This window comes from Dermacentor variabilis, chromosome 3 (genome assembly GCF_050947875.1).
Source record: "Dermacentor variabilis isolate Ectoservices chromosome 3, ASM5094787v1, whole genome shotgun sequence".
NCBI classification, from domain to species: domain Eukaryota; kingdom Metazoa; phylum Arthropoda; class Arachnida; order Ixodida; family Ixodidae; genus Dermacentor; species Dermacentor variabilis.
Genome location: NC_134570.1, coordinates 91,597,088 through 91,620,285, shown reverse-complemented (window position 1 = coordinate 91,620,285; position 23,198 = coordinate 91,597,088). Strand labels below are relative to the sequence as shown.

Sequence of the window (23,198 nt, the reverse complement as noted above, 5' to 3'; positions counted from 1 at the left end):
CCTCAGCTACTTCTTAGGTCTTCTAATTTAATGTCGAACCCGGATTGCGCTGCTTCTTTTAATAAGGCGTCTCCCTCGCAATTGGTTCATGAGCCACTGTTGAGCCCCGGGTTCCGCGAATACAACTGACCTCGTTCGGTGCTCGCGGATGCCCCCATGAACTCGAGTGGACGTAGTTAGCCCCCTTCAGTCACGGCGTACACATTTGCGTACTCGACCTATTTTTTTTTCATTGCAGCGGTGCAAGACGCCGAAAATGAGGCTTAGGGTTAAGCTGAACATGCTCCTTCCCTAAGATACCTCCATTTTACCTCCGAGCGAAATGTAGCGCTACAGAGGAGTGCTTTGTTGAAACTGGTTCGAAACCTTTGCGGTGTGTCGAACCGAAAGGTTTCCGGGTTCAGGCCTCTGTATATTTTCATATTTGGCTTAGGTTCAACAGCGGAGCAAAAACATAACGGTTCGAACCGGTTCATACGAGTTTATAGCGCCTCCGAATTAGGGAGAACGAAACTTTTTGTTGGTGCGGAAACAAAGTTTTTCAGCCTCTCCCGCAAATTTAGCTCACTGAAAGATAGCGTTTTTAACTGTCGCGTGACACGGACCAATATTTATCTGGTGTATATAGTATTGCGCAAGGAATTAAATGCGCTGTTGTACGAGTCATATTGGCGCAGGCACACTGTGATCTGCTTTCGAATGCCTCCGTGTCCAACGCGTTGAAAACGCATTCAGTTTCATTGAGTTGCACGTTTAAACTGCTTTATACAGCTGCGTACGCCTCGGCCGGATGAGGGACCAGTGTGGGTGTAATTAATTAAGATCTAGCAACTGAACAGACCTGGGCGACGGGCGCTGGCCTTACAATGGATGCTCTGTTCTTTGCAGCTTGCAAACGTGTTCTAACGGCAGAGCCGTGCAAGTTACGTTATTTTAGAGGGCCGAAAATACGACGCAGTCAGTCACGTTTTTGCAGTGAGGCTATATCAGTGCGACTATATATAGAAGCTTTAAAAAACGCTTTTTTTAAATGTGGTTTTACATGCCAAAACCACAATCTGATCATGAGGCACGCCGTAGTGTGGGACTCCGGATTAATTTTGACCACCTGAGCTTCTTTAACGCGCACCTAAATCTAAGTAGACGCGTGTTTTTTTTTTTTTTTTTTTCATTTCGTCCCCATCGAAATGCAGCTGCCGTGGCCGCGGCCTTTGATCTAGCGACCTCGCTTGTAGCAGCGCGACAGCATATAGTGAATAAACGTAAATAGCCACGGCGGGTGTCAAAAAACGGTATATGCCTGATTTAACAATTTAAAAGAAATACTAGATCGCTCACAAAGATATTATTTTGAGTAAATGTGGAATTGTTAATCTCTTGACTAATCGCGGGTTAAATAAAAGCTGCTAACTTTCGTTTTTGGCTTGCATAGAGGCATTATATGATACCTTTGCAAAGTTTACTCGCTTTCATGGGAGGAAGAAAGACGTTAGAAATTTTAAAGAAAATGAGTGCCACATGTTATGGGTGACGTGTGCCGAACGCTTGAAGTTTCAATGTTAATTTTGTGGTTTGAAAATTATTACTCAGTACTCGTTATCTCGCAACTGTCACGTGCTATATATACGAGCCATATGTATAGTTTTTTTCTACTATTCCCGGTGAACTATATGCGGCAGAGGTTGTTGCTTACATTTCGTTGGCTTATGGTGCTGGTTGCGGGATGCGTACAATAAATGATTCATCTGTGTACCTTAATTACAGTTTTTTGCAGAAAATGAACTTACTAGAGCATTCTAGTGTCAGCCTGCTAACACCTGCCACCTTTCCTAGAGTGCCAAAAGCATTGCATATGACACAGAGTTCAAATTTGCTGGATATGGCGAGAACTTTGGGTGTAAGTTGTGGCCGAATTTAACGATACATTTGCTTAATTATCAGCGTTATACAACTTACTCAACCCTCGTTTTTCTTTTCTCGGTATTTCCGTGCGTTATACACTATAGATTTTAGTCGGTTCCTTCAGTGTCCTCGCCGAAATAAATGCGCCACCTTGTTTATATTTGGTGAAAATGAATTGCGAACACTATGGTTAAGGTGCAAGCAAATTTCAAAGTGTGTGTGGGTTTATATTGCAACCGTTGAAATGCGTACGTATTCATTTGCGGCGTATATAGTGTTTTGAGTGTTCTACGAGCGGCGCAAGTTTTTTTTCCCGCTGAATTGGCATAACAAAAGAAACAGAAATGCCACCGAGATAAGTCAACGTTATGTGCCAGCCTCTTTATGCAAATCGGTGTGCGCAGTTCTCTGCGTGTGCATCCCATGTGTGCAGCGTTCGCAAAAGATATCAGCGAGTGTTCGCAGCTGTCACGCTGCCGTGGTCAGCAATGTTTTCGAATGCCCCGAGCAAACTGTGCTATTTAAGTTAATACGTTGTGGCGATGAGAAGCGTCCTAAGTGTAAAATGCAGCTGAAGTTTACGTTACTTGATTGATTAGTAGCGGTGTGAAATATTAATGAACCTTCGCTCCTTTTTCTGTACTTCCATATGTTCGTATAGCGCGTCCCGAAAGAGCTCTACGTCCCACCAAGCTTATTTTTGATGGAAGAAAGCGGGAAGTTTTGGTTAATATGTAGGTAAAGTTCGAAGGCGGTGTGTTAATTGCTTCCCTTGAAATAAATCATGCATGCAAGCACTCAGCTCCGTTATATATAAGTGTGCTTATGAATGAAGCAAAATTTAGTCCGCTGTTTTCAGAGAATACCAAATGCCGCCAACATAAAATGCGTCAAAAGGGGGAGAGGAGGAGGGAGAGGCGGACGTCATGATAAATGTGCATGTGAAGTTGAACGTGTGTGGATCAAATGAAACTGGGAAAAATTCGTTTCGCAAAGGCTCATAAGCGTTGTATATGAAATCCCGAGAGATCTCTATACCACGTTGAGCTTACCCGGTATGAAAATTTAGGACACTTTGGATGTGAAGTGCGCTGAAACCTTTAATGTTTATGTCCTAACTAAGAGTGCAGCAAATAATTACCGAACCTTTTTCCTTTCCCCTATTTTCATGCATTATACGAGGTTCGTAGTATAGGCTTAATTTTTCGGTGTTTTCGGTGAAGTAAAGGAGCCATGCCGTTCATATTTGCTAAGCTTAAAGGGTAGGTTATGTGTGATATAGGCAATGTTCAAAGTTATTGTCGTTATTGCAGTCTTTGCGATCAATTACGTATGCAAGCGCTCCGGAGAATTTTACGAACGGCGTAAAATTGAGCTGTGAGCGCCGCCGATATCATATTTAATGAACACATGGTGAAAAAATTAATGGTGAGAAAATTAATGCCATTTTTGTTAGCGAAATAAAATTCATGTGGATCGCACACGTGTTTCTAAAAAAATTTTCTTAACGAGTGCTCGAAAGTGTTATATGCGGGCAATGTTTCAAACGACGAGCAATATTCGAGCAACATTTCAACCCTTACCGCCGTACTCAAGAAGGCAACTTAAGTTGAAGCCCATGCTTGACTTGATCTCAGTGACGCCTGCGTGAACGTGCCTAGGATGCTCATTGCGTTTCCTCCGGCGCGCCGACGACAGGCGTCATTTAAATCGAGTGAAGCATGGGGGCTTCACCTTAAGTTTCCGTGTTTCTGTCTCACCATGTCACTGGCGTACCCGTACGTTCTCCACTCTCTAGTGATCACCATACTAAAGGTGCATTTGCCATTACACGTGTGATTACCCCCCCCTTTTTTTTTAATAACTGGAAATAAACCCTTGCGCTCGTTTTAGGATATCTCAGAAAAAAACGTTGCAACTCCCCCCTGAGGAATTGTAATATATCTTCTTGCAAGTTGTTTTTATTTATGGATTGCCTTCCGCCAATTTTCGCTCACGGCCGACGCCGACGACTCCGGCTATTCTGCGGCACGAGCTCTTTAACGCTGTCGCGTTAAAAATGTTGGAACTCCCCACTGAGGAATTGTCATATATCCGGTAGCATTCTTTGTAATCCTTGCTTACGAAGCCTGGGCTGTACACCCTTGAAAACCAAGACTGCCGCATTTTAAGGGATGAGCAACTGCAAGGAATACCACGCGCACTATGACGATCTCCCCAGTAAACTAATTTTTTTACAATCGATCTCGTGCTTGGCGAATGAAGGAAATGTTGCTGCAGTGCCTCTCTTCTCGCATATAGAGCCCGCCAACTCCTTCGCGCGCGCAGGTACGCGGAAGGGCCCTATCTGGGTCTCACGCTGTTGGTGCTGAGCGTCGCTCCCAGCTCGACGTGGCGCCGGTGCTGGTCGCTTCGCCTGCTGTGCTGGCGCAACCTGTGCTCTCGCATGCCCTGGAACGTGATCCTCACGCTGGGCTCCGTCATGGCGCTCGCCAAGGCCGTCGAGGTATGCGAAGCTCGTGATGTAGGCGCTTCATTGGCAGAGGAAGCCAGAACATGGCCCCACGACCTAATGTCTAGACCAGGGGCGGTCAAATACAAATACTATGTACTACGCTTCGTACACACAGCTACAGCACGATCAATGAAGTCTCACTCCGCACTTTTTCGGAGTACAGTTCTTTTTGATTTGCGAGACTTTCCAGACGGAATATATTTAGTGACGTTATTTATTTATATGCCCGAGGGGCCCCGAGTGGGACATTACATAGGAAGGGGTAGGGGGCGGGAGAGATTTGCAAAACAACGAAAATATCATGCAGCGCTACAAAGCAATTCAGAAGAGTGTTCATTCCCAAAAGGGAAAAATGGAAAGCAAAATAGGCACAGTTGGTGAACACCAACACAAGATAGAACGAACGTCGGTTGAGGAAAGGAGCAACGTAAAATATACACATCATATATATATATATATATATATATATATATATATATATATATATATATATATATATATATATATATATATATATATATATATAACATCGACTATGACGCCGCAAAGAGCCCAACAGGGGTTGTTAAATGGCACCAGCATATGCATCATCATCATCATCAGCCAAGTTACGCCCACTGCAGGGCAAAGGCCTCTCCCATACTTCTCCAACTACCCCGGTCATGTACTAATTGTGGCCATGTTGTCCCTGCAAACGTCTTAATGTCATCCGCCCACCTAACTTTCTGCCACCCCCTGCTACGCATCCCTTCCCTTGGAATCCAGTCCGTAACCCTTAGTGACCATCGGTTATCTTCCCTCCTCATTACATGTCCGGCCCATGCCCATTTCTTTTTCTTGATTTCAACTAAGATGTCGTTTACCCGCGTTTGTTGCCTCACCCAATCTGCTCTTTTCTTATCCCTTAATGTCACACCCATCATTCTTCTTTCCATAGCTCGTTGCGTCGTCCTCAATTTCAGCAGAACCCTTTTCGTAAGTCTCCAGGTTTCTGCCCCATATGTGAGTACTGGTAACACACAGCTGTTATACACTTTCCTTTTGAGGGATAGTGGCATCCTGCTGTTCATGATTTGAGAATGCCTGCCAAACGCACCCCAGCCCATTCTTATTCTTCTGGTTATTTCAGTCTCATGATCCGGATCCGTGGTCACTACCTGCCCTAAGTAGATGTAGTCCCTTACCCCTTCCAGTGCTTCGCTACCTATCGTAAACTGCTGTTCTCTTCCGAGCCTGTTAAACATTACTTTTGTTTTCTGCAGATTAATTTTCAGACCCACCCTTCTGCTTTGCCTCTCCAGGTCAGTGAGCATGCATTGCAATTGGTCTCCTGAGTTACTAAGCAAGGCAATATCATCAGCGAATCGCAAGTTGCTAAGGTATTCTCCATCAACTTTTATCCCCAATTCTTCCCACTCCAGGCCTCTGAATACCTCCTGTAAACATGCTGTGAATAGCATTGGAGATATCGTATCTCCCTGTCTGACGCCTTTCTTTATAGGGATTTTGTTGCTTTCTTTGTGGAGGACTACGGTGGCTGTGGAGCCGCTATAGATATCTTCCAGTATCTTTACATATGGCTCATCTACACCCTGATTCCGTAATGCCTCCATGACTGCTGAGGTTTCGACTGAATCAAACGCTTTCTCGTAATCAATGAAAGCTATATATAACGGTTGGTTATATTCTGCACATTTCTCTATCACTTGATTGATAGTGTGAATATGGTCTATTGTTGAGTAGCCTTTACGGAATCCTGCCTGGTCCTTTGGTTGACAGAAGTCTAAGGTGTTCCTGATTCTATTTGCGATTACCTTAGTAAATACTTTGTAGGCAACGGACAGTAAGCTGATCGGTCTATAATTTTTCAAGTCTTTGGCGTCCCCTTTTTTATGGATTAGGATTATGTTAGCGTTCTTCCAAGATTCCGGTACGCTCGAGGTTATGAGGCATTGCGTATACAGGGTGGCCAGTTTCTCTAGAACAATCTGACCACCATCCTTCAACAAATCTGCTGTTACCTGATCCTCCCCAGCTGCCTTCCCCCTTTGCATAGCTCCTAAGGCTTTCTTTACTTCTTCTGGCGTTACCTGTGGGATTTCGAATTCCTCTAGGCTATTCTCTCTCCCACTATCGTCGTGGGTGCCACTGGTACTGTATAAATCTCTATAGAACTCCTCAGCCACTTGAACTATCTCATCCATATTAGTAACGATATTGCCGGCTTTGTCTCTTCACGCACACATCTGATTCTTGCCTATTCCTAGTTTCTTCTTCACTGTTTTTAGGCTTACTCCGTTCCTGAGAGCCTGTTCAATTCTATCCATATTATAGTTCCTGATGTCCGCTGTCTTACGCTTGTTGATTAACTTAGAAAGTTCTGCCAGTTCTATTCTTGCTGTAGGGTTAGAGGCTTTCATACATTGGCGTTTCTTGATCAGATCTTTCGTCTCCTGCGATAGCTTACTGGTTTCCTGTCTAATGGAGTTACCACCGACTTCTATTGCGCACTCCTTAATGGTTCCCATGAGATAGTCGTTCATTGCTTCAACACTAAGGTCCTCTTCCTGAGTTAAAGCCGAATACCTGTTCTGTAGCTTGATCCGGAATTCCTCTAGTTTCCCTCTTACCGCTAACTCATTGATTGGCTTCTTGTGTACCAGTTTCTTCCGTTCCCTCCTCAAGTCTAGGCTAATTCGAGTTCTTACCATCCTATGGTCACTGCAGCGTACCTTGCCGAGTACGTCTACATCTTGTATGATGCCAGGGTTCGCGCAGAGTATGAAGTCGATTTCATTTCTAGTCTCACCATTCGGGCTCCTCCACGTCCACTTTCGACTAACCCGCTTGCGGAAAAAGGTGTTCATTATCCGCATATTATTCTGTTCTGCAAACTCTACTAATAATTCTCCTCTGCTATTCCTAGAGCCTATGCCATATTCCCCCACTGACTTGTCTCCAGCCTGCTTCTTGCCTACCCTGGCATTGAAGTCGCCCATCAGTATAGTGTATTTTGTTTTGACTTTACCCATCGCCGATTCCACGTCTTCATAAAAGCTTTCGACTTCCTGGTCATCATGACTGCATGTAGGGGCATAGACTTGTACCACCTTCAATTTGTACCTCTTATTAAGTTTCACAACAAGACCTGCCACCCTCTCGCTAATGCTATAGAATTCCTGTGTGTTACCAGCTATTTCCTTATTAATCAGGAATCCGACTCCTAGTTCTCGTCTCTCCGCTAAGCCCCGGTAGCACAGTACATGCCCGCTTTTTAGCACTGTATATGCTTCTTTTGTCCTCCTAACCTCACTGAGCCCTATTATATCCCATTTACTACCCTCTAATTCCTCCAATAACACTGCTAGACTCGCCTCACTAGATAGCGTTCTAACGTTAAACGTTGCCAGGTTCAGATGCATCACTCAGATGCATCACTTCAGGTGCATCACTCCAGCGTAATTAAATTTCAAAAATGCCGGATACTTATTTCGGCGTAAGGACGAAAAAGAATATTCTGAGTTAGTTCGGCAATGGTTGCAGGCCATTCCATCGTTACATTGACAATGCCAGTGGCGAGTTTTTGATACTTCGATCACAGCTAGAACCTGTGGACTTAAGGATGCGTCGAATCACGTTTTACGTGCGCACCTTTGTGTTCCCAGTATGCGGCGCGCAATGTTGTGGTCGCGAGCGCATGCAAGCAGTGCACCGTGGTTTGGCTGTGGCCGCTGGTCGCAGAAACGCACCTAACGGGTTCGTTAGGTGGCACCGTACACGTGGTGGATAAGTCCAGGTCTGTTACGCCTTTCACGCAATAATTACGTCATATCTTGCGACATAAATGCATGGGACTGAACGCTACGCCAGGTTACATGACGCGTGGTTGTACATTTCTTTCGTACGAGCCACACTACCTTTTTTTTTTCATCCTCAATGTGAGCATTGAGAGCCGTGACTCAAACATTCACAGCTGTGGGTGATATGTACCGAAAGGGTGCATGAAAAATCCACAGTGGATTGTGCCATAGTTTCCATAGACGCCGAGAAATTGGGGAATTTCAAATGGTAATGCTGTTATCTGACTTTAAAGTGCATGTCACCTGAGAAGCGCTGATCAGGTTACCCAAAGTGAAAGTGGGACAAAGGAAAAGAGATTACCGAAAGCAAGCACAATATCCCACATATGTGTGTTCTCGAATTTTCCCATATTGTCAAATTTGCCGTCTGGTCAGCTCTGATTGGCCGCATAAGTCTGCTTCGCGGCCTTTCCGATTGGCTGAAAATTCTGTCGTTACAGAATTTGAACCTATGGCGGAAATTTACCATCTGAAAAATGGCGCCCCCAGCCATGGTAGCCGGCCACTAGCCAAGAGAAATTCTGAGAAGAGCCGCATGCGAGGCCCGCGAGCCGTGGTTTGCGGACCTTAAAGGGAAACTGAAACACTTTTCGAAAGAAAAAAAATGAGTTCCCTGCGGCATTCTACAATTTTGAGTCCACTGGACACGGATATCTCGTTTAAAAAGGGCGGAAACAAACGCAAGCGGCTGTTTTTTGCAAGAAAACGCGCACCAGCGCCTCAGGGCATCGCGCGAACGCGGCTGTTGCCCGTGATTGGTCGGGACCGCTTTGACGTCATTCACGGGGATCGCCGGTCGGCGCCGCCGTTTCAGAGCGTAGCACGCTGTTCTGTTCTGGCTTCACAGGTGAGTTGCAAGCATTATGGAACGTTCTCGCTGTCTTGGAAAGCTTGTATTTTCGCCGTACATGTTCGAACCGACAGCCGATACAGAGAACGATGGCGGCAACGGGCCAACGATGATGTTGAGTGTGCCAACAGCGAGAGGGATGTGTGCACCTTCTCGCGCGTTGAAAATCTTAGCTGGTACATGTATCTTCTCATGTAGCTGCACGTTCTAATGACGGGAAAGAAAACGCGCTAAAGTGTCATTGGGAACTTGCTGCTGGAAGAATGCCGAAGCACTAACATCTCATTAGATTGTAAACACGGGTGCAGTGCCGCGATGCCATGCACCTTGCCGCTGCTTGCCTAAAGTTCCGTGGTTTTTTGCGTGTTGATACACGATCGCGAACATAAGTGCCGCGTTTGGCTACTTCAAACTCTTTAACATTATCTGCCTGTGTCACACTGGCTGCTTCAAACTCTTCGATTGGTGATGTTAGTGGAACAGGTTGATCAGTGGCTCGGTTCTCAAGGCGCTCCGCTAGAACCTGAAGGAGTGCAAGGCATGGATGTCATGAATTTCAACATATCATGCATATCAGCAAACATGACAACAGTTGGATTACTTACAGTAATTGAAATACTTTTTCAGTAATTTCTGTGATGGATTAGTTGTCTAGTGATTTAGTAATGCGAATTATTTGGTGTCTGTAATTTCATGGCTAAGGTAATTTAGTAATTGCGTCAAATATGCACCAGTAAGCTGTGTATGGCGTCAGAACGTTGGTAATGTGGTGAGGTGTCGTGGAGAAACATGAGGGGAGGGCATGAATGTTACCTTGAAGAAAGGTTGGCGTCCCTTTATACTTTGCTTTTTGCTTCTTGTATGCATGAAAACTTTTTGGAAGCAATCGTAAAGTAATACCATTACTTTTTAAGGCGGCAATTGGTAATGTAATTCAAATCAATGAGCGTAATAAGAAAGTAATGAGTAATGTAATATAATTACTTACAAATAATAATTTTGCCATGCGTGATGCATAGCTAGTTCCCTAGGTACAAGGGCAAGAAAAAATTTTTGCTGCCACGCAGCGATGCCTGTATTGGGCTAGACCACGTCGAACGCTGATAACTTCAATACCTCACAACGTTACTTCATTATTTGAGCCCGTTCGCCTTGCCACGGGCGCGGCTGTGCCGACGCTCGTTTTTGCGGCATTTCGCTGCTGATAGCAAGCTGTGAGTGCGAAATCTACGGAACGAAGTTTTTACACGCCGAGTTCAACTACTCTAACGCGAGCATGAAAATATTAGCGTAACGCCTTATGTCGTGCGATTTGAACACGAATGCTGAACAGCTAAACCTGCGGGCACCGCGTGGTAGGACGAATAGCAAATATCACTGAATGCGCAAGCGTACCCCCGGCCAGTTATTTCACCGTACCAAAACATCGCCGAACAAACATCCGTAGTACAGTGTTCCGTGACAAAGCGGAGTGGAAAAAGAGGATGAAAACGGCAAGCACTTTGCACGCATGGGCATATTCCCGGCTGTGCCTCCACCTCGCTTCGTCATAGGCCGCTGTAAGGCCGTTTGTTCGACACTCAGGTGATCATCCGTTTAAAAAATTGCCCGTGTGCACATTAAAACCCTTACCTCACCATTTCGCCTATTGGCGAAGGCCGCTCTTGGAAGTGGCGAGGTGTTTCTCTTGTGGGAGAATATAGACGGAACAACGCCGGCCTTCAGTCACGCCGATTTAATTGGAATACCGATTGCCCGCATCGTTGTCAAGCTCCGATGATAATCACTGTCGCGGAAATGGTCCGAACACAGCACAGTTGATTTCGTCGGCAAGAAATTATCTCTCCTCACCGCACGGACCGACTGCAAAAGAAAACAAACGTGAACGGCGGCAGATCTCTCGTAGCGTTGTTTAGTAAAGCGCAGGACGGAAAGAAGCATGCCAGCATGCCAGCATGCAGGCCCGCAAGTACGGTCCCCGGGAATGACGTCACTCTCGCCGGTTCTCTCTTCCGGCTGCCTCCTCACCCGGCGCTCCGGGAAGCGACGGGGGCGTGTCCGCGGGGGGGATTTAGAACGCGCTTTCTGCCCCTTATATTGACAATACAAAGAAAAAATTTCAGAACCGTAAATTAATAGGTCTGTGTTCTTCCCAACCCCAGCAATTCATGGAAATTGAAAACCGTTTAAGCTTCCCTTCAATGGAACGCTGCTTGCTCCAACTATCACTGTCGGGGCTGCATGTGCTATAACCCCGCAGGACAGCGCACCTATACACCAGTGCTAGGGTGGTAGCCACCCTACCAGTGACCGTGTCGGGTCATGTGCCCGGTTTCGTACGAGCAAAGGAAAATGTCACCGAACAAGAGAAAAAAAGAAAGAAAATATGGCTGCCGGAGCAGGATAAAGCCTGCAACGCACACTAGAGTGGCAATAACAGAGTACACAAAAGTGCAACTGAATGTTGAAGAGTAGGTCTCGGTTCATCTTTGAGCAGAAAGTGGTAGTGCTGAAGCTATTTCTACGCGAATGCGCTTTTTTTTCGTTGCTTCTTTCTCTTTTTATTTTTACGAGCTGCAGGAATACCGGCTGGTCGAGGCTGGTCTGGCCAAGCTGGACGACCACTTCTGGACGCAGCGGTCCACCAAGGCCAGCCAGTTCATCCTGGTGAGCGTGGCAGCCGTTCTCTCCGAACTTGTGGTCGGTGACTCGCTCGCAAGATCCATGGCGGCCACGGTGGTCAGAGTGGTGAGTGGTCCGGAAAGTCCGCTCCCGAAGCGCGTTCGACTCTGACGTGTTCTAAGGTGAAAAAGAACGGTAGGCGCAAAACCACCCGATTCATCCGAAGACGCGTCAAAAAATGGCCCCTCTTTGCCGCTTCCTTCAACTTTCCCGCTGCTGTTCTGCTGCTTCTGTGGCTGCTACTTTCGCGCACACCGCGTCAGGGGAGGAGGGGGAGTGGTTCAGAGCGTGTATATAGATGAGAGGCGCGAGTCAGAGAGGAACGACGACAGGAGAAACTCGTTTTCACCCCCCCGTGTCGAATGCGCACAATGCCCTTCAGAGCTTCCTGGCGGTCCCAACATTAGCCGCTTGACAGCTGTAATTATCCGAGACTCCCCTCAGAAGCATTGCAGAAACTGCAGCGCTTCCCTTTCTACTAACGTGCGAGGCCAGAGGGCACACAGATAGAACTGTAGAGAGGAGAAGAGGAGAAGAAGGAGAGGGAGAGAGAGAAGGAGGGGAGAAAGAATCACTATACAAGAGAGGGAGGGTGGTGACTTGAGAAGGCAAGGAAACCCCCCTGCTATACGACAGTGGTTGCGGGGACACAGGATAAGCTTAATTTCAAGGTACGGTACAGTACGTTGCTGCTATTTCTGAATAAACGCCATGCAAAGATGTCAAGCGGACAACTTACGCAGGGCGTGCAGAAGCAGAGCCGCATTGATTAAAGCGCACCGCAGGGTCCCGGAGACACTACGGAAGTGGTCGACCGTCTAATCAACACTTCTGCGCCCGCCGCGGTAGCTTTGCCGCTGTGGCATTGCTAGAGGTCGCGGATTTGATCCCAATCGCAGCAGCCGCATTTCGACGGTGGCGAAATAGAAAACGCATGTGCACTTAGATTTCGGACACGTTCAAAAACATCACGGTGTCAAAATTAATCCGGAGTCCGCCACTACGGCGTGCCTCATAATTCGAGTGTGGTTTTGGCACGTATAGCCCCATAATCTAATTCAAATATAGTACTTCTGCCGAGATGCGATGTGCCATGGGAGGCAATGACAACGCTCAACCCTCTCAAAGGTTATAAAATATGGCGCACAACAACGTTTCAAGCAAACACCTCTCCCTGTGTGTTCTGTGTACTACGCAGACAAACAGCAGTGGTGCACTCAAAGCAACCTTTAACATCAACTCACCGCTCTTGTGCTAGCCTAAACGTTGAAGAAATGAAGCTTTAGCTATCAACATCACCGCTAATTATAAATAAAGGACAGACTAGCGAAAGTCGAAACTCAAACTTCTGTTTTCGAGCAGTGCCAAAAAGATATGAAAGAATTGCATGCCACGGTAGAGCGCCTCAAAAAAGACACGAGTGCGTTTCACTCACGTCTTGATGACGCAGAAGATCGATCTCGCAGAAATAATCTGATCTTTTATGGTATCCCGGACACCGCAGACGAAACTTCATCAGAATCGGAAAATAAGATACTAAACCTGCTGACTAATACATTGAAGGTTAACATAACCGGTTCTGACATATGCCGGGCGCACAGAATTGGTCGTTTTGATTCAGCGAAAACTCGACCATTAATAACTAAATTTGAAACCTATAAAACCAGGGAGCTAGTCTCTTCAAAGCGGGGTTTGTTAAAAAACACTGACACAGCAATGAGTGAAGATTTCTGCCAAGCCACTCGTAAAATAAGGAAAAAATTAATAGAATATGGCAAATCGAAAAACACGCTTTTCAAACTAAGATATAAAAAACTAATGTTGGATGGGAAATGCTACGCATATGACGAAGCCAGTGAAAGTATTTATGAAATGCGCAGAACGCATACACCTGGTACAACTCTTCGTTCTGGCCGTAAGTTACAGCCAAGTTAGGGCCATCCGAGGGGAGGTGCCTTAAAAGATTGCGGGTGTTCAGTTCTTTTTACTAACATTCGTAGTTTTTTTCCTAAGAAAGACGAATTATGAGCTGTTATTAACGACTGTAATGCTGACATCATTGTACTCACAGAAACATGGTTAAATAGTAAAATAACAAACCCCGAACTGTTTCAGTGCGAGAACCAATACGTTGTTTACCGAAGTGACCGAACTGGTAGAATTGATGGTGGCGTTCTGCTCGCCGTTAAAGTATGTATTAATTGTTTTTTTGTGACCATTGATACCAATTTAGAGCTAATTTGGTGCTGTATAACTATTAGTTTTAAAAAAATAATACTAGGTGTGTGCTACCGATCCCCATCAAGCGACTCATCCTTTTGCGATGACTTATATGATTGTTTAAATAAGATTACCATGCGTTTCCCCGGAACTGAAATTATACTCTTAGGCGATTTTAATTTTCCTAACATTGTCTGGTCACATGTCAATCCCTTTTCTAATCCTTCGTCGGCCGAGGCCAATCGGTTCATTTCCATTTGCTCTGACTTCGGCTTATCGCAGATCGTCAGACTTCCAACACGTGTAGCACATAACACATCATCACTCCTGGACCTCATTCTAACGTCATCGCCCGATAACTTTTCTGCGGTGACACACATGCCCGGACTGAGCGATCATGACATCTTGCATTTTACACTTACAACAACACAACAAAAAACATACCGACAGCGGAAAAAGTTCCGAGATTATAAAAAAGCTAACTATCAAGCCATCAACAGAGAACTATGCATATTTCTAGACACTTTCCTACCACTTTATCTGCAACGCTCCATAGAAACTAACTGGTCTATCTTCAAAAATAAAATAAGTGAGCTTATCACCAAACACGTACCCCTTCGATCCGTCTATGCTAACAATAAAGCACCATGGTACAGCACATATCTTAATCGGTTATCGAACAGGAAAAAACGTTTATTCCGTGCAGCGCAACATTCCTCAAAACAGACACATTGGCTAGCATATAAACACGCAGCAATTTCATATATTAAAGCCCTAAGGTCAGCCAAATTTTCATTCCTTAATTGTACACTTCCAAATTTATTGAAGACTAATCCAAAACGCTTCTGGGAAGCCATACGAGGAAACAACCATAAAACTGGAATCACATTGCTAACAACTTCTGGGGACCCAGTACCTGACCTATTGTGTTCTACCGTGCTTAACAATACCTTCACTCAGTCATTCTCATCACCTCAGACCCCTGATCCGATGCCCGAGATAAAATCAACTAACTACCATTTCATGGATCCCATCGTTTTCGACGCAACTGGTATCAAAGCCATAGTACAAAACTTAAAACCTAAAGCATCATGTGGGGTAGATGAAATTAACACTATATTCTTACAAAACACAGCGGAATACTGTTCAATCCTACTAGAATGCATTTACTCACAATCTTACAACTCTGGCACCTTACCGTATGATTGGAAAATTGGCAAAGTAATCCCCATTCACAAAACCGGACCAACCCATGATCCACACAACTACAGACCTATTTCACTTACATCTGTACCATGCAAAGTTATGGAGCATATAATATACACACATCTGGTTAATTTTCTTGAAAATAACAACTTCTTCACAGTTATGCAGCATGGATTCCGTAAAAACTTCTCTTGTGATACTCAGCTTATCCTCTTCACTAATGCCCTACATGCCAATTTAGATTCTGGTTTTTTAACAGATTGTATATTTCTCGACTTCTCTAAAGCATTTGACAAAGTGAACCATGCATTGCTTCTTCATAAATTAGGCGTTCTAAACATCGACCCCTCCGTAATTAATTGGATTCGCGCGTTTCTGACATCACGTGTTCAATATGTAACCACTAATGACGCTAACTCACCTTTAGCCCCAGTTGACTCCGGCGTCCCGCAAGGGTCTGTGCTCGGTCCTTTATTATTCCTAATTTATATTAATGACTTGCCCACTCACGTTTCCTCGAACATTTGTCTTTTTGCGGATGACTGCGTCTTGTATCGTAAAATAACTAATTCTTCAGATATTCTACTAATTCAGGAGGCTCTCAATAACATAAATGAGTGGTGTCGTACATGGCGCATGGAATTAAACATTAGAAAGTGTAAGACTATGAGGATTTCTCGTACTAACGTCATCTGCCCCACCTATACGCTAAATAACATCCCACTAGAATGTGTAACGTCATATCGATACTTGGGGGTTCACATTGCCAGCAATCTATCCTGGAAAACTCACATTGATCACATAACATCTAAGGCCACCCGCACGCTGGGATACTTTCGTCGAAAATTTTCTCAAGCACCACCATCACTAAAACTCTTATTGTACACAACTTACATTCGCCCACAACTAGAGTACGCGTCATCAGTATGGGACCCCGGTCATGACACCCTCATACACTCTCTAGAGGCAATACAGAATCGATCAGCCCGTTTCATTCTCACCAACTACCAAAGAACTGCGAGTGTCACTAACATGAAAGCTCTCCTTCACCTCCCGCTGTTATCAACCCGTAGAAAACTATCTCGCATATGTCTTTTCCATAAAATCTACTACCATAACACATATTTACGCTCTATCTTTGTCCAACCACCACCATACATTTCATCTCGCATAGACCACCGCCAAAAGGTAAACATTCCGCACTGCAACACCGTCGGCTTTTCATACTCATTTCTTCCCCAAACGAGCAAAGATTGGAATAACTTACCCGCATTACTTACAAGCATTATTGACACCAATAACTTTAAAAGCACACTTCAAAGCTTCATGTTATAAATAATTGTTGCCTTTGCTTGTTCTGTATAATAACTGCTTTTATGCCATTGTTTTACATTATTGCTTGTATTTTTATATCGTATGTTCTTTCCTTTCTTTATTTTGTTCCGCCATGTATTTTTGCCACGCTCACAAGTTTCTATTTACCATTCTTGTTTTGTATACGATATTTTTTGCCATGTTGTTTGCCTTCCCTCCTTACTTTGTGATTGCCTCTGTATTTACTTACTTTGCCCCTCCCCTCTGCAATGTACAACCGTACCTTGAGGGTATGATAAATAAATAAATAATAAATAAAATTATCGCCAATGAAAGCATACAGCACGGAAAGCTTCGCTTACATCGATTCCCACAGTGCTTGGGTTCTGCATAGTTTTTTTTAGAGCGTAATTTTCTTTTCTCTTAAATCCACTTTCCCATTGCTGCCGCGGCTGCTGCTGCAGGTTCTGCTGCTGTTTGGCACACCGCGTCGGGCGGTGGTTCAGAATGTCTATGCATGGCAGGAGTACGGAAGAGAGGAAAGTCGAAACTAGCTTGGACCTTTGTACCGCGTCGAATGTGCACAATGCCCTCTGTAGCTCCCGGAGCGTCGCTACATTAGCCTCTTGGCAGCTGTAATTGTCAGTGGCGCAGAAATTGCAGCGCTTACTTTTCGGCTAACGTGCAAGGCCAGAGGAAAGCTAGACGGTGGAGAGGAGGGGAGATAGAATGGATAGAACCTAAAAACCCCTGTACAAGCGCTTCTCTAGTACCGACGCAGCCGGGAAAGAGTGAATAAGCCTTGCCACTCTTAGCTTGCAGGCAAGGAAACGCTACTACTTTTGATACGAGAGCAGTTGCGGGCAGACGAAATTAATTTAAATTTAAGGTACGGCACGTTTTTGCTACTTTTGAAAAATAAACACCATGCAAATTGGTCAAGCGGGCAACTTACTCCAGGCGTGCAGAAGCAGAGCTGCATTAAAGCGCACCGTATAGTCTAGGCGAACCTATGGAAGTGGTCACATGCCAAAGCAACACTTCTGTGCCTGCCGCGGCAGCTTTGCGGCTACACTCTAAAAAAAGTTTGCACCCTTCGGGGTGTATATCTGCCACACAACAATAATCGTCGTCTGCCTTGATGCGTTTCCTTTCTTGAAAACACCTCGCCCGCTACTTTCCTGTCGGGAATGCTATGTCATGCTGATAACGCGCACACTGTTCGTTACTGGAAAGTACCGGGCTCGCAGCTTTAAATAAAGAAAACGCATCAAGGCAGATGACGATTATTGTTGTGTGGCATATATACACCCCAAAGGGTGCAAACTTTTTTAGAGTGTATGGCATGGCTCGAGATCGCGGGTTTGATCCGACCGCGGCAGCCGCATGTACTTAGATTTTGGTGCACGTTGAAGAACTCCAGGTAGTCCAAATTATTCCGGAGTCCCCCTACCACGGCATGCTTCATAATGAGATCGTAGATTTGGCACTTAAAACCCCATAATTGATGGACAAGAACATAATCTCATCTATGCTTAAGGCAACGCGAGAGGAAACATAAGCGAAGAATGTGGAACTGAGCGTCAGGCATTAAAAAAGGAAATTAGAGGCGCTATAATTTACAGCTATTCCAAACATTTCTATTCCATTTCTGCAATCAGCCCTCCGCGATTCGTCAAAAGCTTTTTTGGACCACCTCCCCTTCACCTGTCTGTCACGCGACGTCACGAAAATCACGACAGCTCCCCGTGTGATATGACGTGTACACACTGATAATGCATGATTTGACCGAACAAAAGCATTTATTTCTGATTCGACGTCTTTTCGCCATTATCTCCAGACTATTGGCCAAAAGTTTTCAGGCTGCGCCCGCTTCACCTGCCCTTCACGCGACGTCGCAAAACCGCAAGACTTCACTGCGTCAAAGTGACGCGTACGCGTTAAAGATGCATTAATATGCTGAACAAAAGTGAATTTCCTTCCGCATAGCCGCAGACTGTCCCGTTCAGACAGGAATAAAAGATGGCTACCGCTGATCGCTCAGGCGCTGGCTACTCGCACCTGCCGGAGAGGATGAGTATATTTGCTTATAATAAAACTTTTTGCGTGGCCGTGTAACGTTTTCGAGCACCTTCGGCACGTTTACGACCTCGTTCTGCCAACTCTTCTTTGCTGAGGCTCCGTTTTAGCGTGATTCTTAAGCTTCCGTGGCATGCTACCGCGACTTGCGACCAGCCACCGCAAGCTAAGTAAGAGAAAGCGGACCAATCGCAGACACCGGCGCCACCCTCTTCATCCGGTTATCGATTTTCGTTGCAGTGGCTCGGCCCCGTCGAATCCCTCTCCACTTGAGCGTACTCATCGCGTCTTATCAGCCAATTAAATAGGACAAGCCGCTCAGTGTAGGTATTTTCAAGCAAACAAAAGTGACCTCGTATGAACGAGGGAGCGTTTGATTGGTCTGTTCAGACAACCCTGCGGGTCACCGCCCGATGCTTGCGTCAGCGGTTACGCAAATTTGACGTCAGGAGATTGCAATAAAAACATATTGGAATATTTTTACGTTATAGGGCCCCTGTCTTATTGTTGTTGCTGTTTTTTTCAGTGAACTCAAGCTAAAGTCAGTAAATTTATTTTTAGCTGTCCCGATCGACTGGGTCAAGTCGGCGCTTGGGACATATGCACAGAAATCAGGACTGCCCAGCGGCTACTACAAAATGAAATTCAGTGCGCAGCTGTAAATTTTGAACAGCTAAAATAAGATCTTGATTTCGCTGCATACAAAACCACACTCGGGGACTGTACAATGGTCTCTCTGTTGGCATCGCAACCTGCAGGCGGTAGCGACGGAGACCCCGGTGTCCTTCTACGTGGTACCGGTGAGCCTGGCGGCCTCCATTAATGTGATGCTGCCAGTATCACTGCCGCTGCTGATCATGCGCCAATACTTGCAGACCAAGTGTGCGCAGATGGTAAGCGTGAAGGCTGGCTAACATTTCCTTCTATGCTTCAACAATGATAGGCTACATGGCTGCAACCACCGATGTCACCAACTTAAAGGTATATCGGAGTGTATCGCTGACGTGACGCGTGCCATAGTGCGAAGGAGAAAGCTTCTGACTTATATAAGCAGGCGCAGTTTATATCTGATATAGACGGCACAGGAAATTATATATCGAGTAACAGTGCCCTTGAATCTTAATCAGCATAGTCTTTAAGGTTTCCTCGTTTGTAAAAACTGGGGTATGTTGGTCTGTCACTTGCTCGGCTTAATGAAAGTTACTCTTCAACAGGAGAGTAAACACAATGCTACAAAGGGATCGCATTGCGGTTTCTTTAAAAAGAAACGTTGCAGTGGAAACAAACAAAAGCAAAAGGATATTTTCACCCTTGAACGGCAATGAACGCTGGAACAAAACAAGAAAACACATAGGATGTGTTGTCATAAAACGGCCGTGGTTAGATACTGTACTGACGTCACAGTGACCGTCATGTTGAAGACCTACAAATGAGGCTCATTTCTGGTTTACTTTAAGGCGCCTCACCAGGCCACACAGCGAATTTCGGTTATACGCTGGAAGTTGTTACGTGTCCTCTGGAGAGCGCTATGCCGCAAAAGCTTTTAAATCGGTTCATTAATAGAAGAGATAGAAATATTTCAGTGCCGCGAACCCATGATTTCAGGAGGCGAGCGCCACCACCAAGCGATACGCTCTCCCCAATTGCCCCGTCTAGCCTCCGCAAGCGAAATTACTTCCCTGCGTTCTCCATACCGGAACTCGAGTAACGTGTGTCGCATACGTCACGGGCCCCGCCTTCATTTTTTTTTTCTCTTCGCTTTCTTGAGACGCGGCGCCCTTCAGCTGTCGACGTCGCGCGCGAGCTGCTGCGATTGTCTCGTTTCGCGCAGCGCACGATTTTGCGCGCTGTGCACGAGGACACCTGACTAGCGGTATATAAGTCTGTGCTGCACGAATTGCTGAGGCAGACACAAGCGGATCACAGAGCATGATCGCTAGCTGGAACACGGTAGAAAATGACGGTTCCGATGTCTGCGCGCGCGACCGCACGACGTGGGAACGAGAAGACGAAACTGAAGTGCATCTCTCTTGCTGCGGTGCGAAGTAAAACAAAAAACACGCAGAGATTCGGTATGGTACTTTATCATTTCTCTAAACTTTAATTTGTCTTTTCAAGCAACAGATTGCAGAAATAACAGATGGTGCCTTGAATAATTCTCGAGGTCACGGGTCACTACCAGCGACGTCACATCGCAAACACGTGTACGTAGGCGCACGTGTAGTAGGCGCACTAGCACGTGAACGTCTCCCTTCGGCTTGGAGCCCGGTGGCCGCGAGGGGAAGGGCGAACGGCGTTCGGTTTGAAATTTCAGATCTTCCCGCGGCGCGTAGCAAAGTAATATTTAGCAGGCACGATCGTTGGCGCGCATTGTATGCTCTGCGCTTGCCAGCTCAGAATGGCCAGACCTGGTGAGGGGCCTTAAAGAGCCGCTCACCAGTCCCTGTCCGGAGTTTTGTTTTTGCGGTGGTAGTTCTAAAGCACCGTCAAAGGAGCGTTCAAAGGCAAGTTATTTTTTTTTAATTTTTCTTTTCATACACTTTTATTTCATTTTCCTTGATCTTTATTTACATTGAAACACAACATTTCATTTCCACTGTGCTTTCTGTGGCTTCATTGACATGTTTGCTATGGTTGTAAGTAATAAGTAACCGAGCTCCTCGGTTCCCTTTAGAGGAAAACTGCAACGGAATTTGGAAGCCCGCAAAAGTTCTGAGCTTAAGATAGTGGTATATAGAAAGGAACCTCCGTGCAAATTTTGACATCTTATATACGAGCTCAAGAAAGGGCATTATTGATAGCGAAATAAAAAAAAAGAAGAATAAACCGCCATGACCGCTCACCGGAAGTGACGGGTGACCTACAGCACGTGGCTTCTCCGCGTGACCTCCGATATAATGGCGGCTATCGCGGCGGCCCTCGGCGCGTTGGAAAATCTCTGAGGCGGCGGGCTAGAACTTAGCTCACAGCGACAACCACAAGGTGCATCAGTCGGCTACCTAGGTGCTGGTTACAGGCGGCCGGCTCTGCCAAGATTGCTTTTGTGGCATATATACTGCTCATTTATAACAAATTTAGCCGAAGCGAAATTTCGTTGCAGTTGCCCTTCGATGTTCTCACTCATTAAAGTGGGATACGCGAGCGTTCTCGCGTTCCGCACACTCCACATGAAATGCGGAAGCAAGCAGTCGATGCCGCGACGTCATGCTCATTGGTTGAATGCTATGACCACTTGGCCTTCGCGAGACATGTGGCACATTTCCTGTGGCGCTATTGGCTAGGGGGGCGTGGGGAGTGCGGCATCTGTGAAGTCACGTCCGCAGGCGGTGGGAAGGGCCGTTGGTTTTTTGTTATTATTATTATTTTCACCTGCTTTTCCTGTTTGTACATGGCATGTTATTCGCCAGGAGGTGTTTCTATAACCTCCTCGCTTATAAGTCGGTACGATATATTCTGAAGTTGGTCACCACGTGACCTGCTGGGGGTCGCCAAAGCTCTTTGTGCAACTGTACCAGGCGTGGCCATCCGGGACCTTTAATTTCGCGCCAAAGAAGACGCCACTGTTTCTCCCTCCCGCAGGTGGCCTATGGCGTGTTCCTCAAGTGCGCCGCCGTGGTCGTCATATTCATCTCGATGAACACGGTCGGCCTTATCCTCTTCCAAGGCGATCCGCCGGCGAGAACGCAAGCCATGTTTGCACTGCGCAACGCCAGCGACGTTGAGGCGACAACTATGTGACGCCGTGCTTAGCGTTATTTGTGAAACGCAAACCTTCGAAGCTCGTTCGTTCTATTTTTCATCGTACGTCGTTGAGTGTCCAGTGTTTCTCTCCTTAGAGGACCTGCCGCGCCTGAAAGGTGTCGAGCGTGCGCGAAATTTCTGTGTATTTGTTCAATCCTCCACGCCACGTTTTTTTTTTTCGCTTTTTGATGTAACTTCGTTACTGTCCGCGTGTGAGATGATTGCTGCCAGCTGGTGACAGTAATCCAATGTTCAAAGAGCGCGTCTGCAACCACAGAATAGGGTTCTAGCTATCTCTCTTTAATTTGTTGCTGCACAGTACAGTGCAAGTTTAACAGTGCATGTTCCTGCTGAACGGTTTGCCGCGTGCACTGCGAATTGCGCAAAGTGACGACGAGCATCGCCATCCTGTAATCGGCTTCAGTTAAATAACTCAAACCAATTCCATCTTTTTTTTTCTTCGATCTCGCGACTGCTTTAGCTTTGCTATAACGTCTGAAGCACAGATTATCGTCACGGTGTGTTTATTATTTTTCTAGACAGACGCCCAAAAACGTTTCGTGTTTTTTCTCTGCACGCAAATGTTCAGAAGCGCCAGCGTCTGTCCGAGCTCAACTAACCCAAAGTGAGTGCCTAACATATTGATTTCCGAACTCCTATGTTTATCGCGTGTATGCTTTTTTTTTTCTTCTTCCGGACAATACCTAGAACTGGTTCACGAAGATTCTGGTAACTAACCAAGAACTGACCCATGAGGACTCTAGTATACTACTTGTCTCTATATGCATGCGCTGTGTGTTCGAGAGCCATGTCTATGGCGTTGTGGTGC

At 45.8% G+C, this 23,198-nt stretch overlaps 1 protein-coding gene across 1 annotated transcript in view; it reads left to right on the top strand.

Moving 5' to 3' along the window:
* LOC142574618 (uncharacterized) overlaps positions 1-22,541 on the top strand; it is a 68,538-nt gene extending 45,997 nt beyond the window's left edge. The window contains exons 13-16 of the mRNA XM_075683661.1: positions 4,231-4,408; positions 11,708-11,875; positions 19,387-19,521; positions 22,208-22,541. Of these exons, the coding sequence (XP_075539776.1) occupies positions 4,231-4,408; positions 11,708-11,875; positions 19,387-19,521; positions 22,208-22,366 (640 nt within the window). The 3' untranslated portion in view covers positions 22,367-22,541. The remainder of the gene's footprint in view (positions 1-4,230; positions 4,409-11,707; positions 11,876-19,386; positions 19,522-22,207) is intronic.
* The last annotated feature ends 657 nt before the right edge of the window (positions 22,542-23,198 follow it).